General features: G+C 44.6%; 7 protein-coding genes across 7 annotated transcripts; 2 read left to right on the plus strand and 5 right to left on the minus strand.

The window, feature by feature from the left end:
* Positions 1-145: 145 nt before the first annotated feature.
* On the minus strand, positions 146-1,478 carry V2V93DRAFT_168163 (NADP-dependent oxidoreductase domain-containing protein). Its single transcript, XM_066906918.1, has 2 exons — positions 706-1,478; positions 146-654 (listed from the first exon to the last, which is right to left on the minus strand). The coding sequence occupies exons 1-2, from the start codon at positions 1,287-1,289 to the stop codon at positions 264-266; spliced, it is 975 nt and encodes a 324-aa protein (XP_066766850.1). The 5' UTR covers positions 1,290-1,478; the 3' UTR covers positions 146-263.
* Positions 1,479-2,200: 722 nt separating this feature from the next.
* Positions 2,201-4,245, plus strand: V2V93DRAFT_366176 (Indoleamine 2,3-dioxygenase). The gene has a single exon (XM_066909265.1). It carries the CDS (start codon positions 2,320-2,322, stop codon positions 3,832-3,834), a length of 1,515 nt encoding a protein of 504 aa, XP_066766851.1. The 5' UTR covers positions 2,201-2,319; the 3' UTR covers positions 3,835-4,245.
* Positions 4,125-5,821, minus strand: V2V93DRAFT_366178 (uncharacterized protein). The gene is made up of 3 exons (XM_066909266.1): positions 5,776-5,821; positions 5,548-5,671; positions 4,125-5,474 (listed from the first exon to the last, which is right to left on the minus strand). Exons 2-3 carry the CDS (start codon positions 5,605-5,607, stop codon positions 4,269-4,271), a joined length of 1,266 nt encoding a protein of 421 aa, XP_066766852.1. The 5' UTR covers positions 5,608-5,671; positions 5,776-5,821; the 3' UTR covers positions 4,125-4,268.
* Positions 5,822-5,932: 111 nt separating this feature from the next.
* V2V93DRAFT_366180 (uncharacterized protein) lies at positions 5,933-7,273 on the minus strand. Its single transcript, XM_066909267.1, has one exon. It carries the CDS (start codon positions 6,939-6,941, stop codon positions 6,270-6,272), a length of 672 nt encoding a protein of 223 aa, XP_066766853.1. The 5' UTR covers positions 6,942-7,273; the 3' UTR covers positions 5,933-6,269.
* Positions 7,274-7,347: 74 nt separating this feature from the next.
* Positions 7,348-11,988, plus strand: V2V93DRAFT_366183 (P-loop containing nucleoside triphosphate hydrolase protein). Its single transcript, XM_066909268.1, has 4 exons — positions 7,348-8,120; positions 8,180-9,571; positions 9,628-11,572; positions 11,638-11,988. Exons 1-4 carry the CDS (start codon positions 7,764-7,766, stop codon positions 11,937-11,939), a joined length of 3,996 nt encoding a protein of 1,331 aa, XP_066766854.1. The 5' UTR covers positions 7,348-7,763; the 3' UTR covers positions 11,940-11,988.
* V2V93DRAFT_366186 (60S ribosomal protein eL21) lies at positions 11,886-13,029 on the minus strand. Its single transcript, XM_066909269.1, has 5 exons — positions 12,971-13,029; positions 12,833-12,898; positions 12,612-12,670; positions 12,151-12,542; positions 11,886-12,087 (listed from the first exon to the last, which is right to left on the minus strand). Exons 1-4 carry the CDS (start codon positions 12,979-12,981, stop codon positions 12,196-12,198), a joined length of 483 nt encoding a protein of 160 aa, XP_066766855.1. The 5' UTR covers positions 12,982-13,029; the 3' UTR covers positions 11,886-12,087; positions 12,151-12,195.
* A 329-nt stretch (positions 13,030-13,358) lies between these two features.
* Positions 13,359-16,815, minus strand: V2V93DRAFT_366188 (uncharacterized protein). Its single transcript, XM_066909270.1, has 2 exons — positions 15,890-16,815; positions 13,359-15,811 (listed from the first exon to the last, which is right to left on the minus strand). The coding sequence occupies exons 1-2, from the start codon at positions 16,664-16,666 to the stop codon at positions 13,634-13,636; spliced, it is 2,955 nt and encodes a 984-aa protein (XP_066766856.1). The 5' UTR covers positions 16,667-16,815; the 3' UTR covers positions 13,359-13,633.
* Positions 16,816-17,165: the final 350 nt, after the last annotated feature.

A 17,165-nucleotide genomic window follows, 5' to 3' on the forward strand; every position in this document is an offset into this window, starting at 1 on the left:
AAAAAAATAGCAAACTAGATTACGCATCTGCAATAGCTCCAAGCAGAAGGAGCCTGTAATTTTTATCAATTCTATTGAGTTGATGTCATAATCGATAGCTGAACATGGTAATCTGCAGAATGTAAGATAATTTCAGATGTAACTGTCTTAGAGATCATAAGTTTAACTGGGATTAGTAATCGCAGAATCTTTATTCAATCTTTATAATAATCATAGCACGAATTGTCACAAAGCAATTCAATCTTATTCATGATCGTTTTGTTCTACATATGATAGGCAGGCTCATCATCTTTGGCAACCGTTTCCCAGAGCTTTTCGATTTGTTCGACAATTTCATCAGGAAGTGGTCCACGAAGTGCATCCTTAGCATTCTCTTCAATTTGAGATGGCTTGCTTCCACCAAGGATAACTCCATTCTTGTCTGAAAATTTAGATAATTCAGAGTGATTCACGATCCAGCGCAGGGCAATTGCGTTACTGGTAGTATCATATTTCTTTGCCAAATCATCAAGCTTATCTTTGATATCAAACAAGCTATCTTTATAAAAAAAGTCTTGCCACATTTTTCCATAAGGGGCGTTTACATCGAAACGGCTGCCTTCGGCTGGTGTTTGGCCGCGTTTAATATTCGAGAAGAAGCCGCCGGCAAGAGGACTGTAGATAGCCGTTAGAGCAAACTGGTTATTACAAAAAAAGGAGACTCACGAGTAAGCATAAAACGAAATGTTGTTCTTTTTCAATAAAGGAAAAAGCTCTGTTTCGGGCTTACGAGCAATCATATTGTATAATCCCTGGAAATAGGATGGCTTGACCCAACCATTCTTCTCAGCGCTGTCTAAAAACGCTTGAACATCCTCGGCAGCATAGTTAGATAGACCGAAGTACTTGAAAATTCCCAATTCATACAATTCATTTATGGCTTTATGAGTTTCTTCGAACGGTACAGAGCGGTCGGGGCCATGCAGGTACAAAATGTTGATCTTGTCGATGCCGAGCCGCTTCGGCTGGGTGACGACAGTTTCCATCAAGCTCTTGTAGCTGTGAGAACCGGGGGCCCAAGAGATGGTCTTTGTGTCGATAATAAAGCCCTGCTCGGAGCCAGCCTTGAGTTCGCCGAGAATGGCTTCGGATTTCTTACTCTCATCGTAAGTGGGGTAACAGTACGCTGTGTCGAGATGGTTGATGCCTTGGGTTTTAATTACGTCCAGGAAAGGCTGAGCAAGTTCCGCTGAAGGTAGTCTAATTGAGTCGCCAAAAAGGTTAGTTCCGTAGAGAAGCTGGGGGGCCATTTTGGAAAAAAACGCTCTTTGCTTGCAAGAAATGAGTTGTCGGGGAGTGTAGGGGTATTATATATTTTTCTGATCTGTCTTAATAGTCCGAGATAACTAGTGCGCTGGATGAATTATATAAGCATCGGGGTATCAATGATAAAGAAGATGAGTACATATATATCATGACTAATATATGACTAAGATAATATTGTATGAAAACTACGGTGTCGGGAGCACGTTGCTATAAGGCTTTACTAAATCCAACTCACAGGATGCTTGTTTAGACAAACAAGAGTGCAATGGAGAATGTTTGTAGAGAAAAATGCCAGAAAGTGACGCAAGTGGCGCGGATTGATTTCAGGCGAGTGCAACCAGCCAACCACTGAAGCGAGCGCCTTAAAGCAGGGAAGCAAAGCATGACAATATTTATATATCTACAAGACACAGATAGTACATCAGTATAGAAACAAAGGGAAAGCGACATGTAATGTTTGTATCTGTTTAGATACAGTATAACTTCATCCTTTAGTCCGATAAAGCAAAGAGATTAAATTGTTTGTAACTGCTATTATTTAATTGTTCCGTTGATCCGCTTTATGGCATTTGCAGTAATTCTACTACTAATTGCTAATACCAGTATTAATTAAATATAAGCATGTCAGTTCCGGTTTGCAACCGTAACCGGTGCTGTCAAGCCTCGCAAATTCACGAGCGGCGCACAAGGATCGTACAAGCATTCTCCTGCTGTAGCTAGCCTTCTATTTTTTCTCATGAACTAATAGTTACTCCTTTCTCAAATATCATAAAAGCCATCCTAAATAGTCCGTAATCATTAAGTGTGGGCAGTGGCGTGTTCGCAGTTCATAAATTAAACAATAACATGCAAAAAAAGTTCAGTCAGCATCGGCCCAAAACTCTTCTAGGCGCGTGCTCATTTTTTGATATCTTAGCTTATGTTCGTCTGTGCCTGTCTTTCTCTTTTATTGTTTACATTCTCACTTCTCCTTTCTTTTCTTCCTCTTCTCTTACGTTTTGTCCTCTTGTCCTCATGTTGCCATCCATCCCGAATCCGGCTGACTACAACGTCTCCCTCCAGACCGGCTTCGTCCCTCCGTATCTGCCTCTAGCCCGTCTTCCCGATCCCTACTTCTCTTCATGGGAGGCCGCGGCTACAAATCTTCCCTTCCTCATCATGGCGCGGCAACTTCGCGCCGTCGTCGACTCACCCTCCTTTCCTCTTCTCTCTACAGATCGTTTGCACTCTGAACCCGAGCGTTGGCGCGCCTACTCCATCCTCGGCTTCCTCGCTCATGCTTACATATGGTCCGGCCCTTCCGCCTGCGATGACCTACCTCCGCAGATCGCGCAACCGCTACTCAGCCTGGCAGACTCCCTCGAGGTTCCTCCGCTCGCAACATATGCCGGCCTCTGTCTCTGGAATCATCGACCCATATTCGCGGACCACTCTGATCCCTCCTCTCTAGATCTCTCTTCGCTAGCGACCCTCCATACTTTCACCGGATCCATTGACGAGTCTTGGTTTTACCTAGTCTCGACCGCGATTGAAATCCGCGGCGCAGCCTGCATCCGCCACCTTCTTGCCGCAACCCACGCCTGCCGCGCAAACTCGCCTCACGACGCCGTTGTCGCCTTGCAGCTACTCGCCGAATCGATAGACGCCTTGATCCCGCTCCTGGCTCGTCTTCCCGAACAATGCGATCCGCACACTTTCTATTACTGCATCCGTCCTTTTCTCGCTGGCTCGCAGAACATGGCCGACGCTGGGCTCCCTCATGGTGTGCGGTATGGCAATGAGCAGTCCTATCGTCAATACGCTGGTGGTTCGAACGCGCAGAGCAGTCTCATCCAGGCACTTGATATTGCCCTCGGTATTCAACACCGTCCCACTGCTTCATCGTCTCCTTCGAACTCACGATCTGGATCACCTACCTCTTCAGCCGGCAGTTCGAACAATTTCATCCATGAAATGAGAAAATACATGCCCGGTCCTCATCGTCGGTTTTTGGAACAACTCGAGCTGTGCGCCAATATCGCTGACTATGTCCGTGTGCACAAGCACACTAATTCTGCTCTTACTCTAGCATATGATGCTTGCTTGGCGGTCTTGCGGTCCTTTAGAGATAAGCATATTCAAATTGTTTCCCGTTACATCATTATTCAAGCCAAAACGGCTCAAACTTCTACTGCATCTCCCGCTCCCACTTCTGCCTCTCAAGCGCCTACTTCTGTACCTCTCAAGCAGCAGCAACCTGTTACTAAGAAGGACGGTCTAGCAAACGTTGTCTTGGCCGAAAAGAAGACGGCTAGAGGAACAGGCGGTACTGCTCTTCTCCCTTTCCTCAAGCAAGCTCGTGACGAAACAGGTGAACCAGCCGCGGGCTCTTGGGCCGCTAGATTACTCCGCGACGACGCTTTCGTTGTTCGTCGCAAGATGCGCGATGCAATGGGCTTAGGAGAGCATCATGATGCCAATGAGCAGGTTGTTGGACTTGCAGGGCAGTGGAGTGTTGATGATGAGACTGGCGGTATTTGCCATTGGTAATATCAGACTGATGTTAATCCAGATCTTTTTCTGTTTTACTTTAATTTGTCATTTTATCTAAACAGTTTTGCTTACTTGCTGGTCAGGAGGCGATGGATGGCTGAGTGGATGAAATTTTAATTACGGTGCCGCTGGTTTCGGTGCCATTCCCTTTCTTCTATTATTCAATTTAAATTATGATTTTTTTTCTTTTAAAAAAAGTACGGCTCTATGTATTGTTTCTTCTTTCAAAAGGGCGGAAGGGGGGTTTGTTTTCAATGGAATTATGGATTGTGAGTATACCTTTTTTAGTCTTTTTTTATATGTTTTGCATTATCAAATTCAAGAGTAATGCATGCTCCTTTTTGGATCGTGTGCTCATACTTTTACAAAAAATCAAATCAAAAATATATCAGCACCGTTGCATAAATCATTTTCAATTGTAATTTATGTACCTACACCACGAAAATCTCGCCATGTCCAGCTCCAGAGCCTCCAGCTTTTTGTAGATCAATTTGATAACCTCTCCATTTATCTACTTCATTCTTAATCCACTCTTGCCTAGCTCTAGCTTCCTCTGCAGCTTGCGCGCGCTCCTCAGCCACTTTCTTGGCCTTCTCAAGCCCTCTCTCATACGCAGCCTCATCGTCTTCCTGACCGTCTTCAGGGACGGCGTCGTCGCCGTATAACTCTACATCCGTGTACGACGACGTCGAGCCTTGCCTACGCATACCGGGACTACTCAGCTGTCTCTGAACGTAACCTGGTCCTTCAGATATAACGACATTCGCACCTCCTGTGACCCCTTTGACTACCGCGGCAGACAAGCCTTGTGCGGTTCTGAAAAAAGATGAACGCCCAGCCTGTAGTCGCGCATTGATATCTGGGGCTGTTCGAGTCTCTTTGGCTTTCGGCGTAGACGGCGATGCCGCGTCAGGAGAAAGTGGAGCTGAGTCGGGAATTTGTCGACGTTTCTCCTCCGCTGAGAAACGTGTCTTAAGAGTCTCGAGCTCCTCCAGCGCGGCGACATGGGCACCCATCAATTTCTCGTGTGTGCGTTTCAATGCGACATAGTCTCGTTCAAGCAAATATCTCTCTTGAGCTTCACGAGAAAATTTCTCTTCTAAAACGCGGTAATATTCAGCTGATTGAGCTGGGAAAGTACTTGAGTCTGCTGCAGTCTGAGATGAACTTGCTTGGAGAGACGCGATTGTAGACGCATCGAGTTGGATCTTGGTATTTGCTGTCGCGAGGGAGTCGCGAAGAGCTGCGTTCTCTAGTTTCAGAGCACTGATATGCGCGTTCAAATCATCGTCTTCTTTAATATCCTTCGTTTCTGTCTCGGTTGTGCTTTTCTTCTCCTCGGCAGTCTCTGTTTCTTCATGTGCAGTACTTTCCTCATATTTTGCGATCATTCCTACATCATCTGCCGCTGTATCCGCAACTTCCACGGCACCAGCTGTATGCTCGTCTTCTTCATGTTCAGGAGGCGGCGTCTCGGTGTCGGCAGACACCGTAACTGGACTATCCGCTCGCTCAGACGTATCTGCTGTTCCTGCCTCACTTTCGTCATCTGCAGCAACGGTAGACGCGCTAGTCTTTCCTTTCTTGCCCGCTTTCTTTTTGGGTTTTTTGTCTTGTTTCTTTTTCAACTCTTCAAACTGAAATCACAAATTTATAAAGTCAGTATCAGAACAGTCACAGATCCATAAACCAACGTTAGAAAGCACATACACGTTTGCGAGCTGCCGCAAGTTTCTCGTGCCGTGCAGCATCATCAGCATCATCGGCCATACTGGTTAATAAATTCAATTAATGTACGAAGAGCTGCTTAACGTCGAATGTAAAGATGAGTTCTCTATGATGCGAATCAGTCTCAAACGCGTACTTTAATCAAAATCGTATCTGAACAACTATCAATGCTTGTCGGTCTACATTCACAGTTATTTAATCAAAGCTTACCGACTAAAATTTTGTTTAATGTAAGGCGTAGAATGCAGCAGATCAGATTACGTGTAGAGTGTGCCGGACTGCCGCCGCCTGAAGGTTCTGAACCGCCAGATACAAATCCCTTAAATATGTTTTCTGACGAACAAGCCAAGCCATTGTTCATTTTATAGTATTTTAGTTTGTTGTTAGGCTTTAGTTTTTACAGTTAATTTGCATTAATGAGGATACAAAAACATTGACATTCAACTAAAAAGAAAGAATGATAACGGTAACAATAAAATTGGCAAGCACATATCATTAAATACGCAAAATAATCTAAAAATCGCCGTCAATTTCCCTTTTTTTGTTCTTCTTTCCTGTATGTTTTTAGTCTTTTTGTTTTTTGAGCAGAAATATGTACCTGCTCTTGAGGCCACAATCAACCTGCCACGAAAGCACAACTAGTAGAGAAATGGTATATAGACTGGGTCTAAAAGAGATGAAGATTACAGCAAGCTAGCATATTATCAATGGTAGTATCTCGCGATAGCCCGTCTCGAAAGACGACTCACTTTTCTTGCAACACGATTCAAAGAACGGCGATATTTCTCGTATGTATTTTTTGAAAACTGAGAAAATGATCTGTGGGAAAATGATTTGTGGGAAAGTGAGTTGTGTGAACATGATCTGTGGGACACAGGATATTCAGGTGCCAAAGTCGCATATTTTGTGCCAGCTGATGCGAATTCTTCGCCAGGCCAGAAGCCTAATGTTGAAGGATGTTCGAAATTTTGGAGATCCGACAATATTTCCTCTTCGTAGAAGTTGTCAAGAGAGGGTGGTATGGTTGCCATGTCGTCGACAGGCTCGTGGTTCACGAGTGCCGCGATAAGTGACTCGGGCGGAACGGCCTGTATCGTTTGCTGAGTTGAGCGCGCCACGGCAGAAATAGGAGGATACCTCATGCCTTGGTTGCGGTATTTGAAAGTGGCGTCGAAGGGACCTTCGTGGTGATAATCAAGGCCAAAGGAGTGATCGAGACAGTCGACGCGGTCCATAGTTGGGTTCATCATGCTGCGCGCGCGCGCCATTGTAATGCGGGAGTCATTCGCCGCTGTAGGTGAAAATCGGGCGCAGTGAGGCGTGTAGAGCGAGCCGTAGCGCGTGAGAGAAGGCATGTCAGAGTCGCAGTAAATCATTTGATCGCCGTCATCGGGAATGTGAAAGAAGGCTTTACACACTTTTGCGATGAGAGGTGGGACGAGAAATTGGAAGAAGACAGCAATATACAGACATTATATAGATGGTATAGACAAGGACTGGTATATTTGGCACAGTACTTTCCATATCTTAAATGCGAATTTTCCCTCCTTGTTTGTTTACTAGTGGCAGTAAAGTGGAGAGTGAGATTGTAGTGCCACATGGCATCTGAGTCCTTGTCTTACCGTCACAGCCAAAGGCTGAACAAGGTATTATATCAAGGCTATATGAAAATAGCCCATACACGGACACTACATCATCAATAATGCAGATCAGGCCCGATGCACACGATAAGGATCGCATGTCGAGCTGTCCGCAAGTCTGGATGCTATATTGCAGCTGTAGTCAGTGTCAAGATCTTGCAGCAGTAGCAGTCTACAGAAACTTATATAATAAAAACTTTATTGATCAAGAATTTCTGGAAATAAACGCCAATAAGAAAATGCACCTATCTTTTGGCAAACCAGGATGATAGCCTGAAAGTAGTAATTCGAGCTCGATCATTTAAAGTTCAATTACGCCAGCTTTCGTAAAACTCGTATTATACGAGTTTCGGATCCGATGCGAGCTGTCCAACTTTATTGTGGACTAGCAGTTGTCATTGTATCTATCGATAATCCTAAGTTTTCTCCACTGCTCTCGACAGAAGGTCAAACCCATGCAGAAGAGTTTAATCAGAAACTATATGTCGCTTTGTACTTGTTGCCTTTTGCGAACTGGTATCATATAATCGCTGTTGCTGATTTCTGAGAAAACTCTCAATGAGTTCTCCACCAACTCCAGAAATCAATGAGCAAACGGATGCTGCGCGCATATCAGGCTCACACCTTGCAATCGAAGAAGATTCTCCAAGATTATCAGAATGCGAAAAGCCGATTGATATGAGTGATAACAGTACTAGAGGCCCACAACTTTCATTCAATGAAGTCGACAGGGTTGACCTTGCTGTCCGGGGACTCACAGTTAGCATTAGACCTACGAAACCGTTACTGCAGACTCTTGGTTTGAAAAAGAAACCAGAAATTCCAGAGAAACTGAAAAAGATCTTGGATAATGTGTCGGTTGATGTTCCTGCTGGGTCAGTAATGGCTATTATTGGCGGCAGCGGTTCCGGAAAGGTAAGACATTTATAGAATTGAAACTATCAATATGACAGAAATTCACAAACATTCTCAAGACTTCTCTTCTTAATATCATGGCCAGCCGTATGAAGGCTTCAAAATTGAAAATTGAAGGCCAGGTATCTTTTAACCGGCAAACCAGCATTCATAAAATTCGCCATGCGTACGTTCTTCAACAAGATATCCTCCTACCAACACTCACTACGCGCGAGACATTATTGTACTCTGCTGATCTACGATTGCCTTCCTCGACCACTAAAGAAGAGCGACATAAATTAGTTCAAGAAGTTATTCTCGAACTAGGACTTAAAGAGTGTGCAGACACAATAGTCGGCGATACCGCTCACAAAGGTTTATCAGGAGGCGAGAAGCGGAGATTGAGTATCGGCATCCAACTACTCTCGAATCCGTCAGTATTGTTTCTGGACGAACCTACAACCGGACTAGATGCGTATTCGGCTTTGCTACTCGTTCAGACTCTCAAAAAACTGGCAAAGAAGGGTCGAACGCTGATTACTTCAATTCATCAGCCGCGCGCAGATATCTTCTTCTTGTTTGACTCTATCACTCTGCTATCTGCCGGACAGCCTGTTTATTGTGGTTCTGTGGACTCTTCATTAAATTATTTTGAGAACTTAGGCTACTCTTTTTCAGAGTTAATGAATCCTGCCGACCTCTTGATTGACTTAGCAGCAAATGATACAAGATCAATAACAGCACAGGTAGAGTCTGCGTCGCGCATAGAGAGTTTAGTAACTGCATGGCGACGAACAGAGAAATTTCAAATAATCGAGACTATAGTGGAACACACCAGCTCGAGCGATTTGCACGCGCCTCTTTTTCGCGAAATTACCGTATTGGCGAAGAGGGCAATGCTCACCACATATCGCGACCAGATGGGACTTGTCGGCTCTCTTGTTGAGGCTGTGATTAATGGTATCATTTGTGGTTGGATTTTTTATAATTTGAGTGGCAGTATTACAGGAATCAAATCTCAGATTGGCGCAATTTACGCTTCCACTGCTACTCAAGGATATTTGGTATTAATGTATGAAACTTATCGACTGTCGTCAACTGACATCAAAGTCTTCGATCGAGAACGAAACGAGGGAATGATAACAGTAACCGGATTTCTGGTGTCTCGTCGCCTTGCCCGCTTCTTTTTGGAAGATTTACCAGTCCCTTTTATCTTTTCTACTATTATGTATTTCATGGTCGGTTTTGAAAATAATGCAAAACGCTTCTTTTTGTTTTTTACTTGCATTTTTCTACAACATTTTGCTAGTGTTACTTTGGCTACACTTTCCGTTGCAGTGTCGAGAAACTATTCCCTGGCTGTTTTGGTTGGGAATTCATTTTCGACAGTTCAGACAATGTCATGTGGGTACTTTCTGCAAACAAATACGATGCCTGTTTATGTTCGCTGGCTTAAATGGATTGCTTATCAGGTTGGAGCTGTATGTTTAGTTATTTTCCACAATTCGGCTAACTGATGTGCTTTTAGTATTACGGATTTAGTGCCATGTGCGTAACTATCTTTTCAAACTACTTTGGTGATTGCCCTTATGGAGATGTCGATAATCCCGAATGCAGGTCCTATACAGGCGATTATCAGCTTGCAGCTCTAGGTATCCGGCTTGGTTGGATTGGCGTGCCACTAGTGGCTGTGCTTTGTATTTGCATCGCAAATTATCTTGGAGCGGCTGCTTTATTATACTTACACCCAGTTGATGTCTCGGTAGCGGCAAATAAGGCCTCGGGAGGTGCTCCAGTGGTTCAATCTGAGGCCAAGATAGATATAATTGAACCTTCTCCCAAGGCTCACAGGTTGACAGTTGATCTACAGAATCTAAATTTTGGAATAGAAAAGTTCGACTTCCGGCTACGAAGGAAGAATATCAGTATCCTGCGCGATATCTCTACTCGATTTGAACCGGTTAAAATTAACGCTATACTTGGTCCATCCGGCTCGGGAAAGAGTTCTTTGTTGAATCTCATTGCTCTTCGATTAAATTCTTCTTTATTTGTTCACTATAAAGTTTCCGGTGCTGTGTTACTGGATGGGCAATCGCCTTCACCAAGTGTTCTCAAATCAATTTGTTCATATGTAACGCAAGATGACGACGGATTGTTGCCGACGCTAACTGTGCGCGAGACGTTGAATTTTGCAGCCGATTTAAGATTACCTTCTGCTCTATCAAAAGCCCAAAGGCGTGCAAGAGTTGCTGAGGTCATTGCGAAGATGGGATTGACTGAATGCGCCGATACACTAATTGGAAGTGAGTTTATTAAGGGTATATCAGGTGGTGAAAAGAGAAGGGTGTCAATTAGCGTGCAGCTTCTTAATGAGCCGAAAGTTCTATTACTTGATGAACCGACTTCTGGACTTGATAGCTTTACAGCTGCGTCAATATTGACGGTCCTTAAAGCGCTAGCTGATGAGGGGCGTACTGTTATCTGTACAATTCATCAGCCGCGTTCTGATTTATACTCCTTCTTCGGGAACGTGGTTTTACTAGCCAAGGGTGGACGAGTAGCGTATAGTGGCGAGGGAGGAGATACTCTCTTACAATACTTTGCTTATTGTGGATTTCCTTGTCCGCCCTTAACCAATCCGGCCGACCATATTTTAGATATGATTTCTGTCAATCTACAAGATCCGATTAGTGAAGCAGAAACGCGACAACGAGTCGAATTTCTGCTTGCTGAATATGAACGCAAACGAGCGCAGGATATCGAGGCAGGCAGACGACAAGAGGTACTCAATCTCTCGATGCATCCTGCAAAGAGATTGGAGAAGCCCGCGGATTTGGGATCACTTGGACGTCAATCTGCTCCGTTTCGAAAGTCGTTTCCGGTGATTTGCCACCGCACAATGCTTGATTTTATGAGAAACCCGGCGATTATAATTGGCCGATTTGGTCAAATTGTTGGATTCGGCGTATTAATGGCGTTATTCTTTTCGCCCATCAAGTCAGACTATCTTGGTATTCAAAACAGCGTAGGTATAGTGCAGCAGTTTAGCGCAATGTATTTTGTTGGTATGTTGTGTAACATCGCTACATATCCCGCGCAGCGAGATATTTTTTATCGGGAACATGATGATGGAGTGTATGGAGTTTTCAGTTTTTTATTCGCATACGCAGTTTTTGAAATCCCGTTTGAGATCATTAATTCCCTGATATTCTCATGCATTATGGTTATGGTAACCGGTATAAACCGCACGGTGGGCATGTATTTTGCCTCAGCTATATTTTGCTTTGTGATTGTCAATTGTGGTGAATCTATTGGTATTGCGTTTAACACCGTCTTTCATCATCCGGGATTCGCTGCAAATATGATTTCTGTAGCGCTGTCGGTTGGAACGCTTATGAGTGGCTTGATGACTTACAACATGATGGGTTTCTTGAGAGGATTTAGTTACATCAACCCTCTGATGTATGGTTCAAGTGAGTTATCTCTCCGCCAAATTAGTGATTTGTGTTGATGATACTGACTTCTAATCCACGTACAGAGGCACTTTTCAACTACGCTTTTATAGGCCGCACATTCACATGCACAGACGACCTGAAAGTTAATGGTGTATGCCAACTTTCTACAGGCGAGCAAGTAATCGAAGCATACCACTTAAACATTAACAAGGGTTTCTATCTCTGCATGCTTATTGTTACCGCCCTTTATTATCGCGTGCTGGCCATGCTGACTGTAAAGCTGTTTAGATTACAACTGGGTCTTAAAACTATGGGATCTGGCAGATCGAAGTTTTGGAAGAAAGATGGTAATAAATTTGTAGAGAATAAAGAGACTAGAGAGTAATTATCGAGTGACGCTCTCTTTCTTTTTTTAATAAGCATAAACACTTCCTATAATTTAAGATATTCTCCGAGAACTTGGAAAACGACATGCTTTGACTATTCGTATTTGCAAGTAGCATTGTTAAATCTGACATTCAATCCGGACATAACTATTGGAATAACTTTTAGAAATGGATTAGATAAAAGGTAACTTTTGTTTATATTTTCCGTACACACCAATTTGCTAATAAAACAAGACAAAGAAAAATGTACATAATTTAAATGTAAGTCTCGTAAGCAATGGGAGCAAGAGTAACAGGCTCGTTTCCAGATGTGGAAACAGTGTGAGCCTCTCTAGGCTGAACTGGCTGTCTCTTGAGGAACACAGGCTCACCCTTCGCCTTTGCCTCCCGTTTCCGCTCGGCGTTCTCCTTAACACGCTTGACAAAGTTCTCACGGCACTTGGAGTGCTTAACGTGCTCAATGCGGACATTGATACGCTTCTCAAGGTATCGGTTGCCGACAATCTTGTAAATGATAACACCGACGGACGACTTGGTGACGTTGTAGACGATACCGGTCTTGCCGTGGTAGAACTTGTGAGGCATACCCTTCTGGACGGCACCTATATTTCACAAAAACTGTTAATCTTCTTATTGAAATTTTTCTTAATTTCAATGACTTGACTGCGTACCATTGGCCTTAATGTCAACAATGTCTCCAACCTTGTAAGTGCGAAGGTAAACACTCATACTAGATCGCTGATGTTAGCATTTATATCTTACACCACCCAGCACTCATATTCGAAATCTCAAAAAAGCCAGATTTCTAAAGAAACAAACGCATTTGACTTCTTGAAATCCTCTTCGCCGAAGGTCTGAAATGATGTGATGCCTTGTCCGATCCAATACTTACGGAATGATTCCCTTCTTCTTATAATCGCGGGAGAACGCATAGCGCGTTCCCGATCGGTAACCGTGGCTGTATTAAAAAGACCATATTAGAATCATTAATACTAGTAAATAAAACAACCTATGCATTTTGTTATCATACCTGTGACCCATTGTTGCTTATTGTTAATTGCGTTGATGAAGCAGGAAACTTATTGAAGGCCGCCGTTCGCAACTGCTGACTGCATCTCGAGAAACTGGTTGTTGGGACCTTCGCTGTCCCAAACGCAGTCACACACCACATTTGTAGGGTTACACCCTAATACATCTTAAATTTCTTCGTCAAAGTATTATACCCTTAACACATTACGTAATATAATTTAAGTGGGCAATGCTAGAAAATGCCAGCATGTTGCGCAGCGATTCTTGATTTTAACTGTCTTGAAGCAAAATATGAAAAGATAATTTACGATGAGGAAGATTTGTCAAAGGCCGCCTTCCGCTATTGACTTGGAGTTTGATTTCATACATATGTGGTGCTTTACCCAAAATGCAGTTAAAATCTTTACTAATTCCAGAAAATTGGCTATCTTATACGTTTGTCAACTCGTGCTTCTATAGTTGATATAAAACAAAGAACAAAATTAATTACAGTACAGATAACACCTTAATACAACTCTAAAAATATCATATCACATTCGCCAACAATTCTCCACCTCTTCTTTCAATCAGAGAATTATTTTGATACAAAAGGACCGCGCATTTGGAAAAAAACCAATAAACCTCATAAGCAGTAACCTAATATAAAATCTTACTTCAATACAGACTAATCTTCATCTTCACCATCAAGGCCTTCAGCATATCCGCCAAGACGCATGCTAATTTTAACACACTCTTGAACAACTGCCCGTCTAGTCTCAGTAGGAATACCAACTGCCTCGCCTTCGTCTCCGCCAATCCAGATTCGCGCGTGGCCAACTAAAGCTTCGCTAGCCTTTTCGACCGGCCGCCGGTGTTGCATCTTGCGGACGGTAGTTAGCACGGCGACGAAGCCCAACAAACCAAGCTCGCTTGCGTCATGGACCTTCAAAGACGAGTAAAGCTTCTCGGCGGCATATGGCCGAGAAGGGAGAAGACTCTGGACGAGAGCACAGCGCACAGCAACGCGGATATCTGGAGAAGAAAGCATTCTAGCTATACTCTCGCCAATAGATGAACCAGACTGGGCCGCGTAATCGTCGGATGAGGCAACCGAGACAGCAGCCGACGCAGCGTCGTCAATCTCGGCAGCGTCGTCAATCTCGATTTCCTCATCAAATTCAGATTCGTCGCCGTTATCAGCTTCCTCATCTTCGTCCGAAGAAGATACAATGGCTGAGGCACTGCTAAGTTCTGTCACCAAGGGAACCTTACGCTTCACAACTGGTACCGAGCGAATTGTGGTAGCCAGAGACTTCTTTGTCAATTTCATATCTTCTCGCACAGCCTCCATCATCTCACGCGTGTTTTCCGGGCAAATATCTCCAAGTAAAACAGCTCGAGTGATAAGTGCACGACGGTGCACAATAGAATTGGGAGGCGCAACCTTGACACTCGCTTTCAGAGCAGCGGCATCACGAACATCATCAAGTGCCCCGACAAGAGCGCTGCGAAGCTTACGGCAAGAGTACCACGCAGCCAGCGCATCAAGAGGGCTCTGTAGAGAAGTATCGGAAGCCATTGACATAATGCCATCATCTCGGTAAGTAGCAGAAACGCCCTTGTTGCCAGGAATATTCCAGGCAAGATTGTACGCATTAGTCACAGTGTCGTTATCAAAGATGTCATCGTATTCCAGTAGATAAACAAGATGATCAGGAGTCTTCTCCGCTTCGGCTAATTCTTCCGTCTGTTCTTGCACCTGAAGCTGTCGCGCTTCTTCCCACAAAGCACTCTGAAATTTTCGTGACAACCCTTGCAAAAATTTGTAGTCATGAAGCAAAATTTTGACGTGCAGAGCTTGCAGCATCAAACGCACAGGCGTGGCGCGAATCAAGAAACTGGCTAGTAGAGTAATTAAAAGTCGCACATGAGAGCAGTCAGCGTCGCCGCCGCCAAGTTGGGCCTCAATGGCTGTTCTCCAGGCAGCAATCCGAAGCTCGTCTTCTTCCTCAGTTGTGCTAAGAAGAAGACGATAGCCGTCAAATCCAACAAGTCGTCGAACAGCCAGCTTGAAAAGTTTCTTCACGACGGCAGCAACCTCCAGCAGGGCTACCCTAGGAGGGACATCAACGGTTCGGATTGCAGTCAACCAAGCACGCTGGCGAACATCAAGCGGACTACTGACAGATAGATGCTGGAAAGTAAACATAGACGCAGACTGCTTCTTAGAATCTTTGTTGTCTGATCCGCTAGCAAATAGCGAAGGATAAAAGATGTACATCACAGCTCCAAGGAGAAGGGCGCCTCGAAGGATACCTATAGTCGCATGAGCGTGAGGTCCCAAGGCAGCGTTGAAGCCCGTGCGAATCATTACCGGCACTGCTGCAAGGCCACGAGCATTTTGCCCGTCGACGTCATTGAAAGAGTTGGCGACCATCATGCCAGCCATTGAGCCCATCATGATTTTGCCCATCATGTTTTGCCCAGCGTTTCTCATCATCGAGCCTCCGTTGAGGCCTTGATGACCCATATCAACGCCACCCATAATCATACCATTGACATCTCCCGCAGAGCCATCGACCATGTGCCCTGTATGATCTGGAAATTTCCCTTTGGCAAGTTCTCGATTTTCGCGCATTAGCTGAGAGTTTCGCTGCTGCAGATGCAAGATGTATTCGGTAGCCTTAGTAAGAATAGTAGCTTTGTTGAGTTTGTTTGCAGGTGAGAGGCCATCAAGCTCATCGTCTTGGTCATCGAATGTTCCGCCGACGGCGCATCGCAATGCGGGAACACAGTCTCTAAGAGCAGATATCTTGTCATTGATATTGGTCCGGTATCGCTTCTCAATCATATTGTGAGCAGTCTAGTCATCGCAAAAGTTAACAAAAATAATAAACATAAATAAAAAAAAGATAGAGCCAGGTAGTTTGAAGGAGCATACCTTTTTGGGCTTGATGATCTTGCCTCCCTTTGCACCTTGTTCGGGAATATCTTGCGGCGCATTATTACGCACTGTCGCAGGCCCGCGGCGAACAGCATTGTGAGCAGTAGAAGTGGCAGGTGAACTGCGCTTTGCCGAAACTGTAAGATTCTTAGCAGCCACCTCGGTGGATGGATTTGGAATGGCCGGCATCTGCAGTTGCTGCTGCTGAGGGAACTGTCCTTGCAGAGGTAGGGGCTCTGTGTACATTTCAGGCGAAGGACCATAAGTTCGGTAAGGAGGCGTCATCAAATGAGATGAAGCTGATGAAGCCGGTGAGAGTGACGAGGGTGAGAGTGACGAGGGTGAGATGTTGTCGCGCAGACTATTGTTTGAGAAGCTTGCTGGCGCATAAGAAGGGCTTATGTTGTCAGGGAATGAGGAATGATCTTGAGAAGGTTGAAATTCTGCCTTAACATATGGCGATTCGGTCTTGACAAATTCCCGAGTATTTGACGCCACGTTGGACTGCTCGAGAGGGAAGAGATACGCATCATTAACCCATGCGTTGGGATCCATGGAGTCGTCGTTGTTTGGCGAGAACGAAGACAGAGGAGACGAGCCACGTCCAGAAGAAAGAGGGTCATCAGGAGATAAAGAGTGGGACAGGTATGATGACTGGTAAGAAGATGGATTTGAGTCCTCTGCCTCTAGACGGGCAAGAAAATCTTCACAGTCAGCAAAATCGAAGCCAACGGTGCTAGAGAGAGCCATCGAAGGGTAGTCGTCAATATTCATGTTTGAGTAAGAGCTCTACGGCTCGATAGAATGGCGTAGCTTAGATGACGAAGGTAAAGACAGATCTCAGAGGGGAACAAAGGCCTGCGAGGTATAACATGTAACAGACACGATAGAAAAAGAGATGTTCTGGCTGCACACACTCAAGAACTGGCTGCGATGGGGTTTAGTAGGTGGTGGGCTGATGTGGCGTTGTGGCTGAGAAGTAGGCGCAGCCGAGAGTGGACTGATCTCTCGAGGAATTACACGTGACATCGGCTGTGCCCGGTCGCCACTTGAGAAATGTAATATATGCCTCAAATATATAACCAGCCAGCTATAATTCATGTTGGTTCTTTGCAGTATTCAGTCAGAATAGGAGTGCGCGGTCGCGGAGTAATTCTGGCTGGTTCGAGGAGGAGTCGGAAAAGTCTCCTGCTCGCTTTGGGGTAGCACCATGCTGTATTCAGTCTGATTATCTTTATTGTCTGGATCTGTTGTATCGCTGACAGCTTCAGAA

The sequence above is a fragment of the Kockiozyma suomiensis genome (genome assembly GCF_038497685.1).
Source record: "Kockiozyma suomiensis strain NRRL Y-17356 unplaced genomic scaffold V2V93scaffold_4, whole genome shotgun sequence".
NCBI classification, from domain to species: domain Eukaryota; kingdom Fungi; phylum Ascomycota; class Lipomycetes; order Lipomycetales; family Lipomycetaceae; genus Kockiozyma; species Kockiozyma suomiensis.

Excerpts from the sequence above, each read along its gene's own strand:
- V2V93DRAFT_168163 (XM_066906918.1), bottom strand. The coding sequence starts at position 1,289 with ATGGCCCCCCAGCTTCTCTACGGAACTAACCTTTTTGGCGACTCAATT. Across the intron at positions 655-705 it reads ATTTCGTTTTATGCTTACTC|TCCTCTTGCCGGCGGCTTCT; the intron begins GTGAGTCTCCTT and ends GGCTATCTACAG.
- V2V93DRAFT_366178 (XM_066909266.1), bottom strand. The coding sequence starts at position 5,607 with ATGGCCGATGATGCTGATGATGCTGCACGGCACGAGAAACTTGCGGCA. Across the intron at positions 5,475-5,547 it reads TTGCGGCAGCTCGCAAACGT|TTTGAAGAGTTGAAAAAGAA; the intron begins GTATGTGCTTTC and ends TTGTGATTTCAG.
- V2V93DRAFT_366180 (XM_066909267.1), bottom strand. The coding sequence starts at position 6,941 with ATGATTTACTGCGACTCTGACATGCCTTCTCTCACGCGCTACGGCTCG.
- V2V93DRAFT_366176 (XM_066909265.1), top strand. The coding sequence starts at position 2,320 with ATGTTGCCATCCATCCCGAATCCGGCTGACTACAACGTCTCCCTCCAG.
- V2V93DRAFT_366188 (XM_066909270.1), bottom strand. The coding sequence starts at position 16,666 with ATGAATATTGACGACTACCCTTCGATGGCTCTCTCTAGCACCGTTGGC. Across the intron at positions 15,812-15,889 it reads AGATCATCAAGCCCAAAAAG|ACTGCTCACAATATGATTGA; the intron begins GTATGCTCCTTC and ends TGCGATGACTAG.
- V2V93DRAFT_366186 (XM_066909269.1), bottom strand. Across the intron at positions 12,671-12,832 it reads AAGAAGAAGGGAATCATTCC|TATGAGTGTTTACCTTCGCA; the intron begins GTAAGTATTGGA and ends TCAGCGATCTAG. Across the intron at positions 12,543-12,611 it reads TGTTGACATTAAGGCCAATG|GTGCCGTCCAGAAGGGTATG; the intron begins GTACGCAGTCAA and ends TGTGAAATATAG.
- V2V93DRAFT_366183 (XM_066909268.1), top strand. The coding sequence starts at position 7,764 with ATGAGTTCTCCACCAACTCCAGAAATCAATGAGCAAACGGATGCTGCG. Across the intron at positions 9,572-9,627 it reads TTAAATGGATTGCTTATCAG|TATTACGGATTTAGTGCCAT; the intron begins GTTGGAGCTGTA and ends ATGTGCTTTTAG. Across the intron at positions 11,573-11,637 it reads CCCTCTGATGTATGGTTCAA|AGGCACTTTTCAACTACGCT; the intron begins GTGAGTTATCTC and ends ATCCACGTACAG.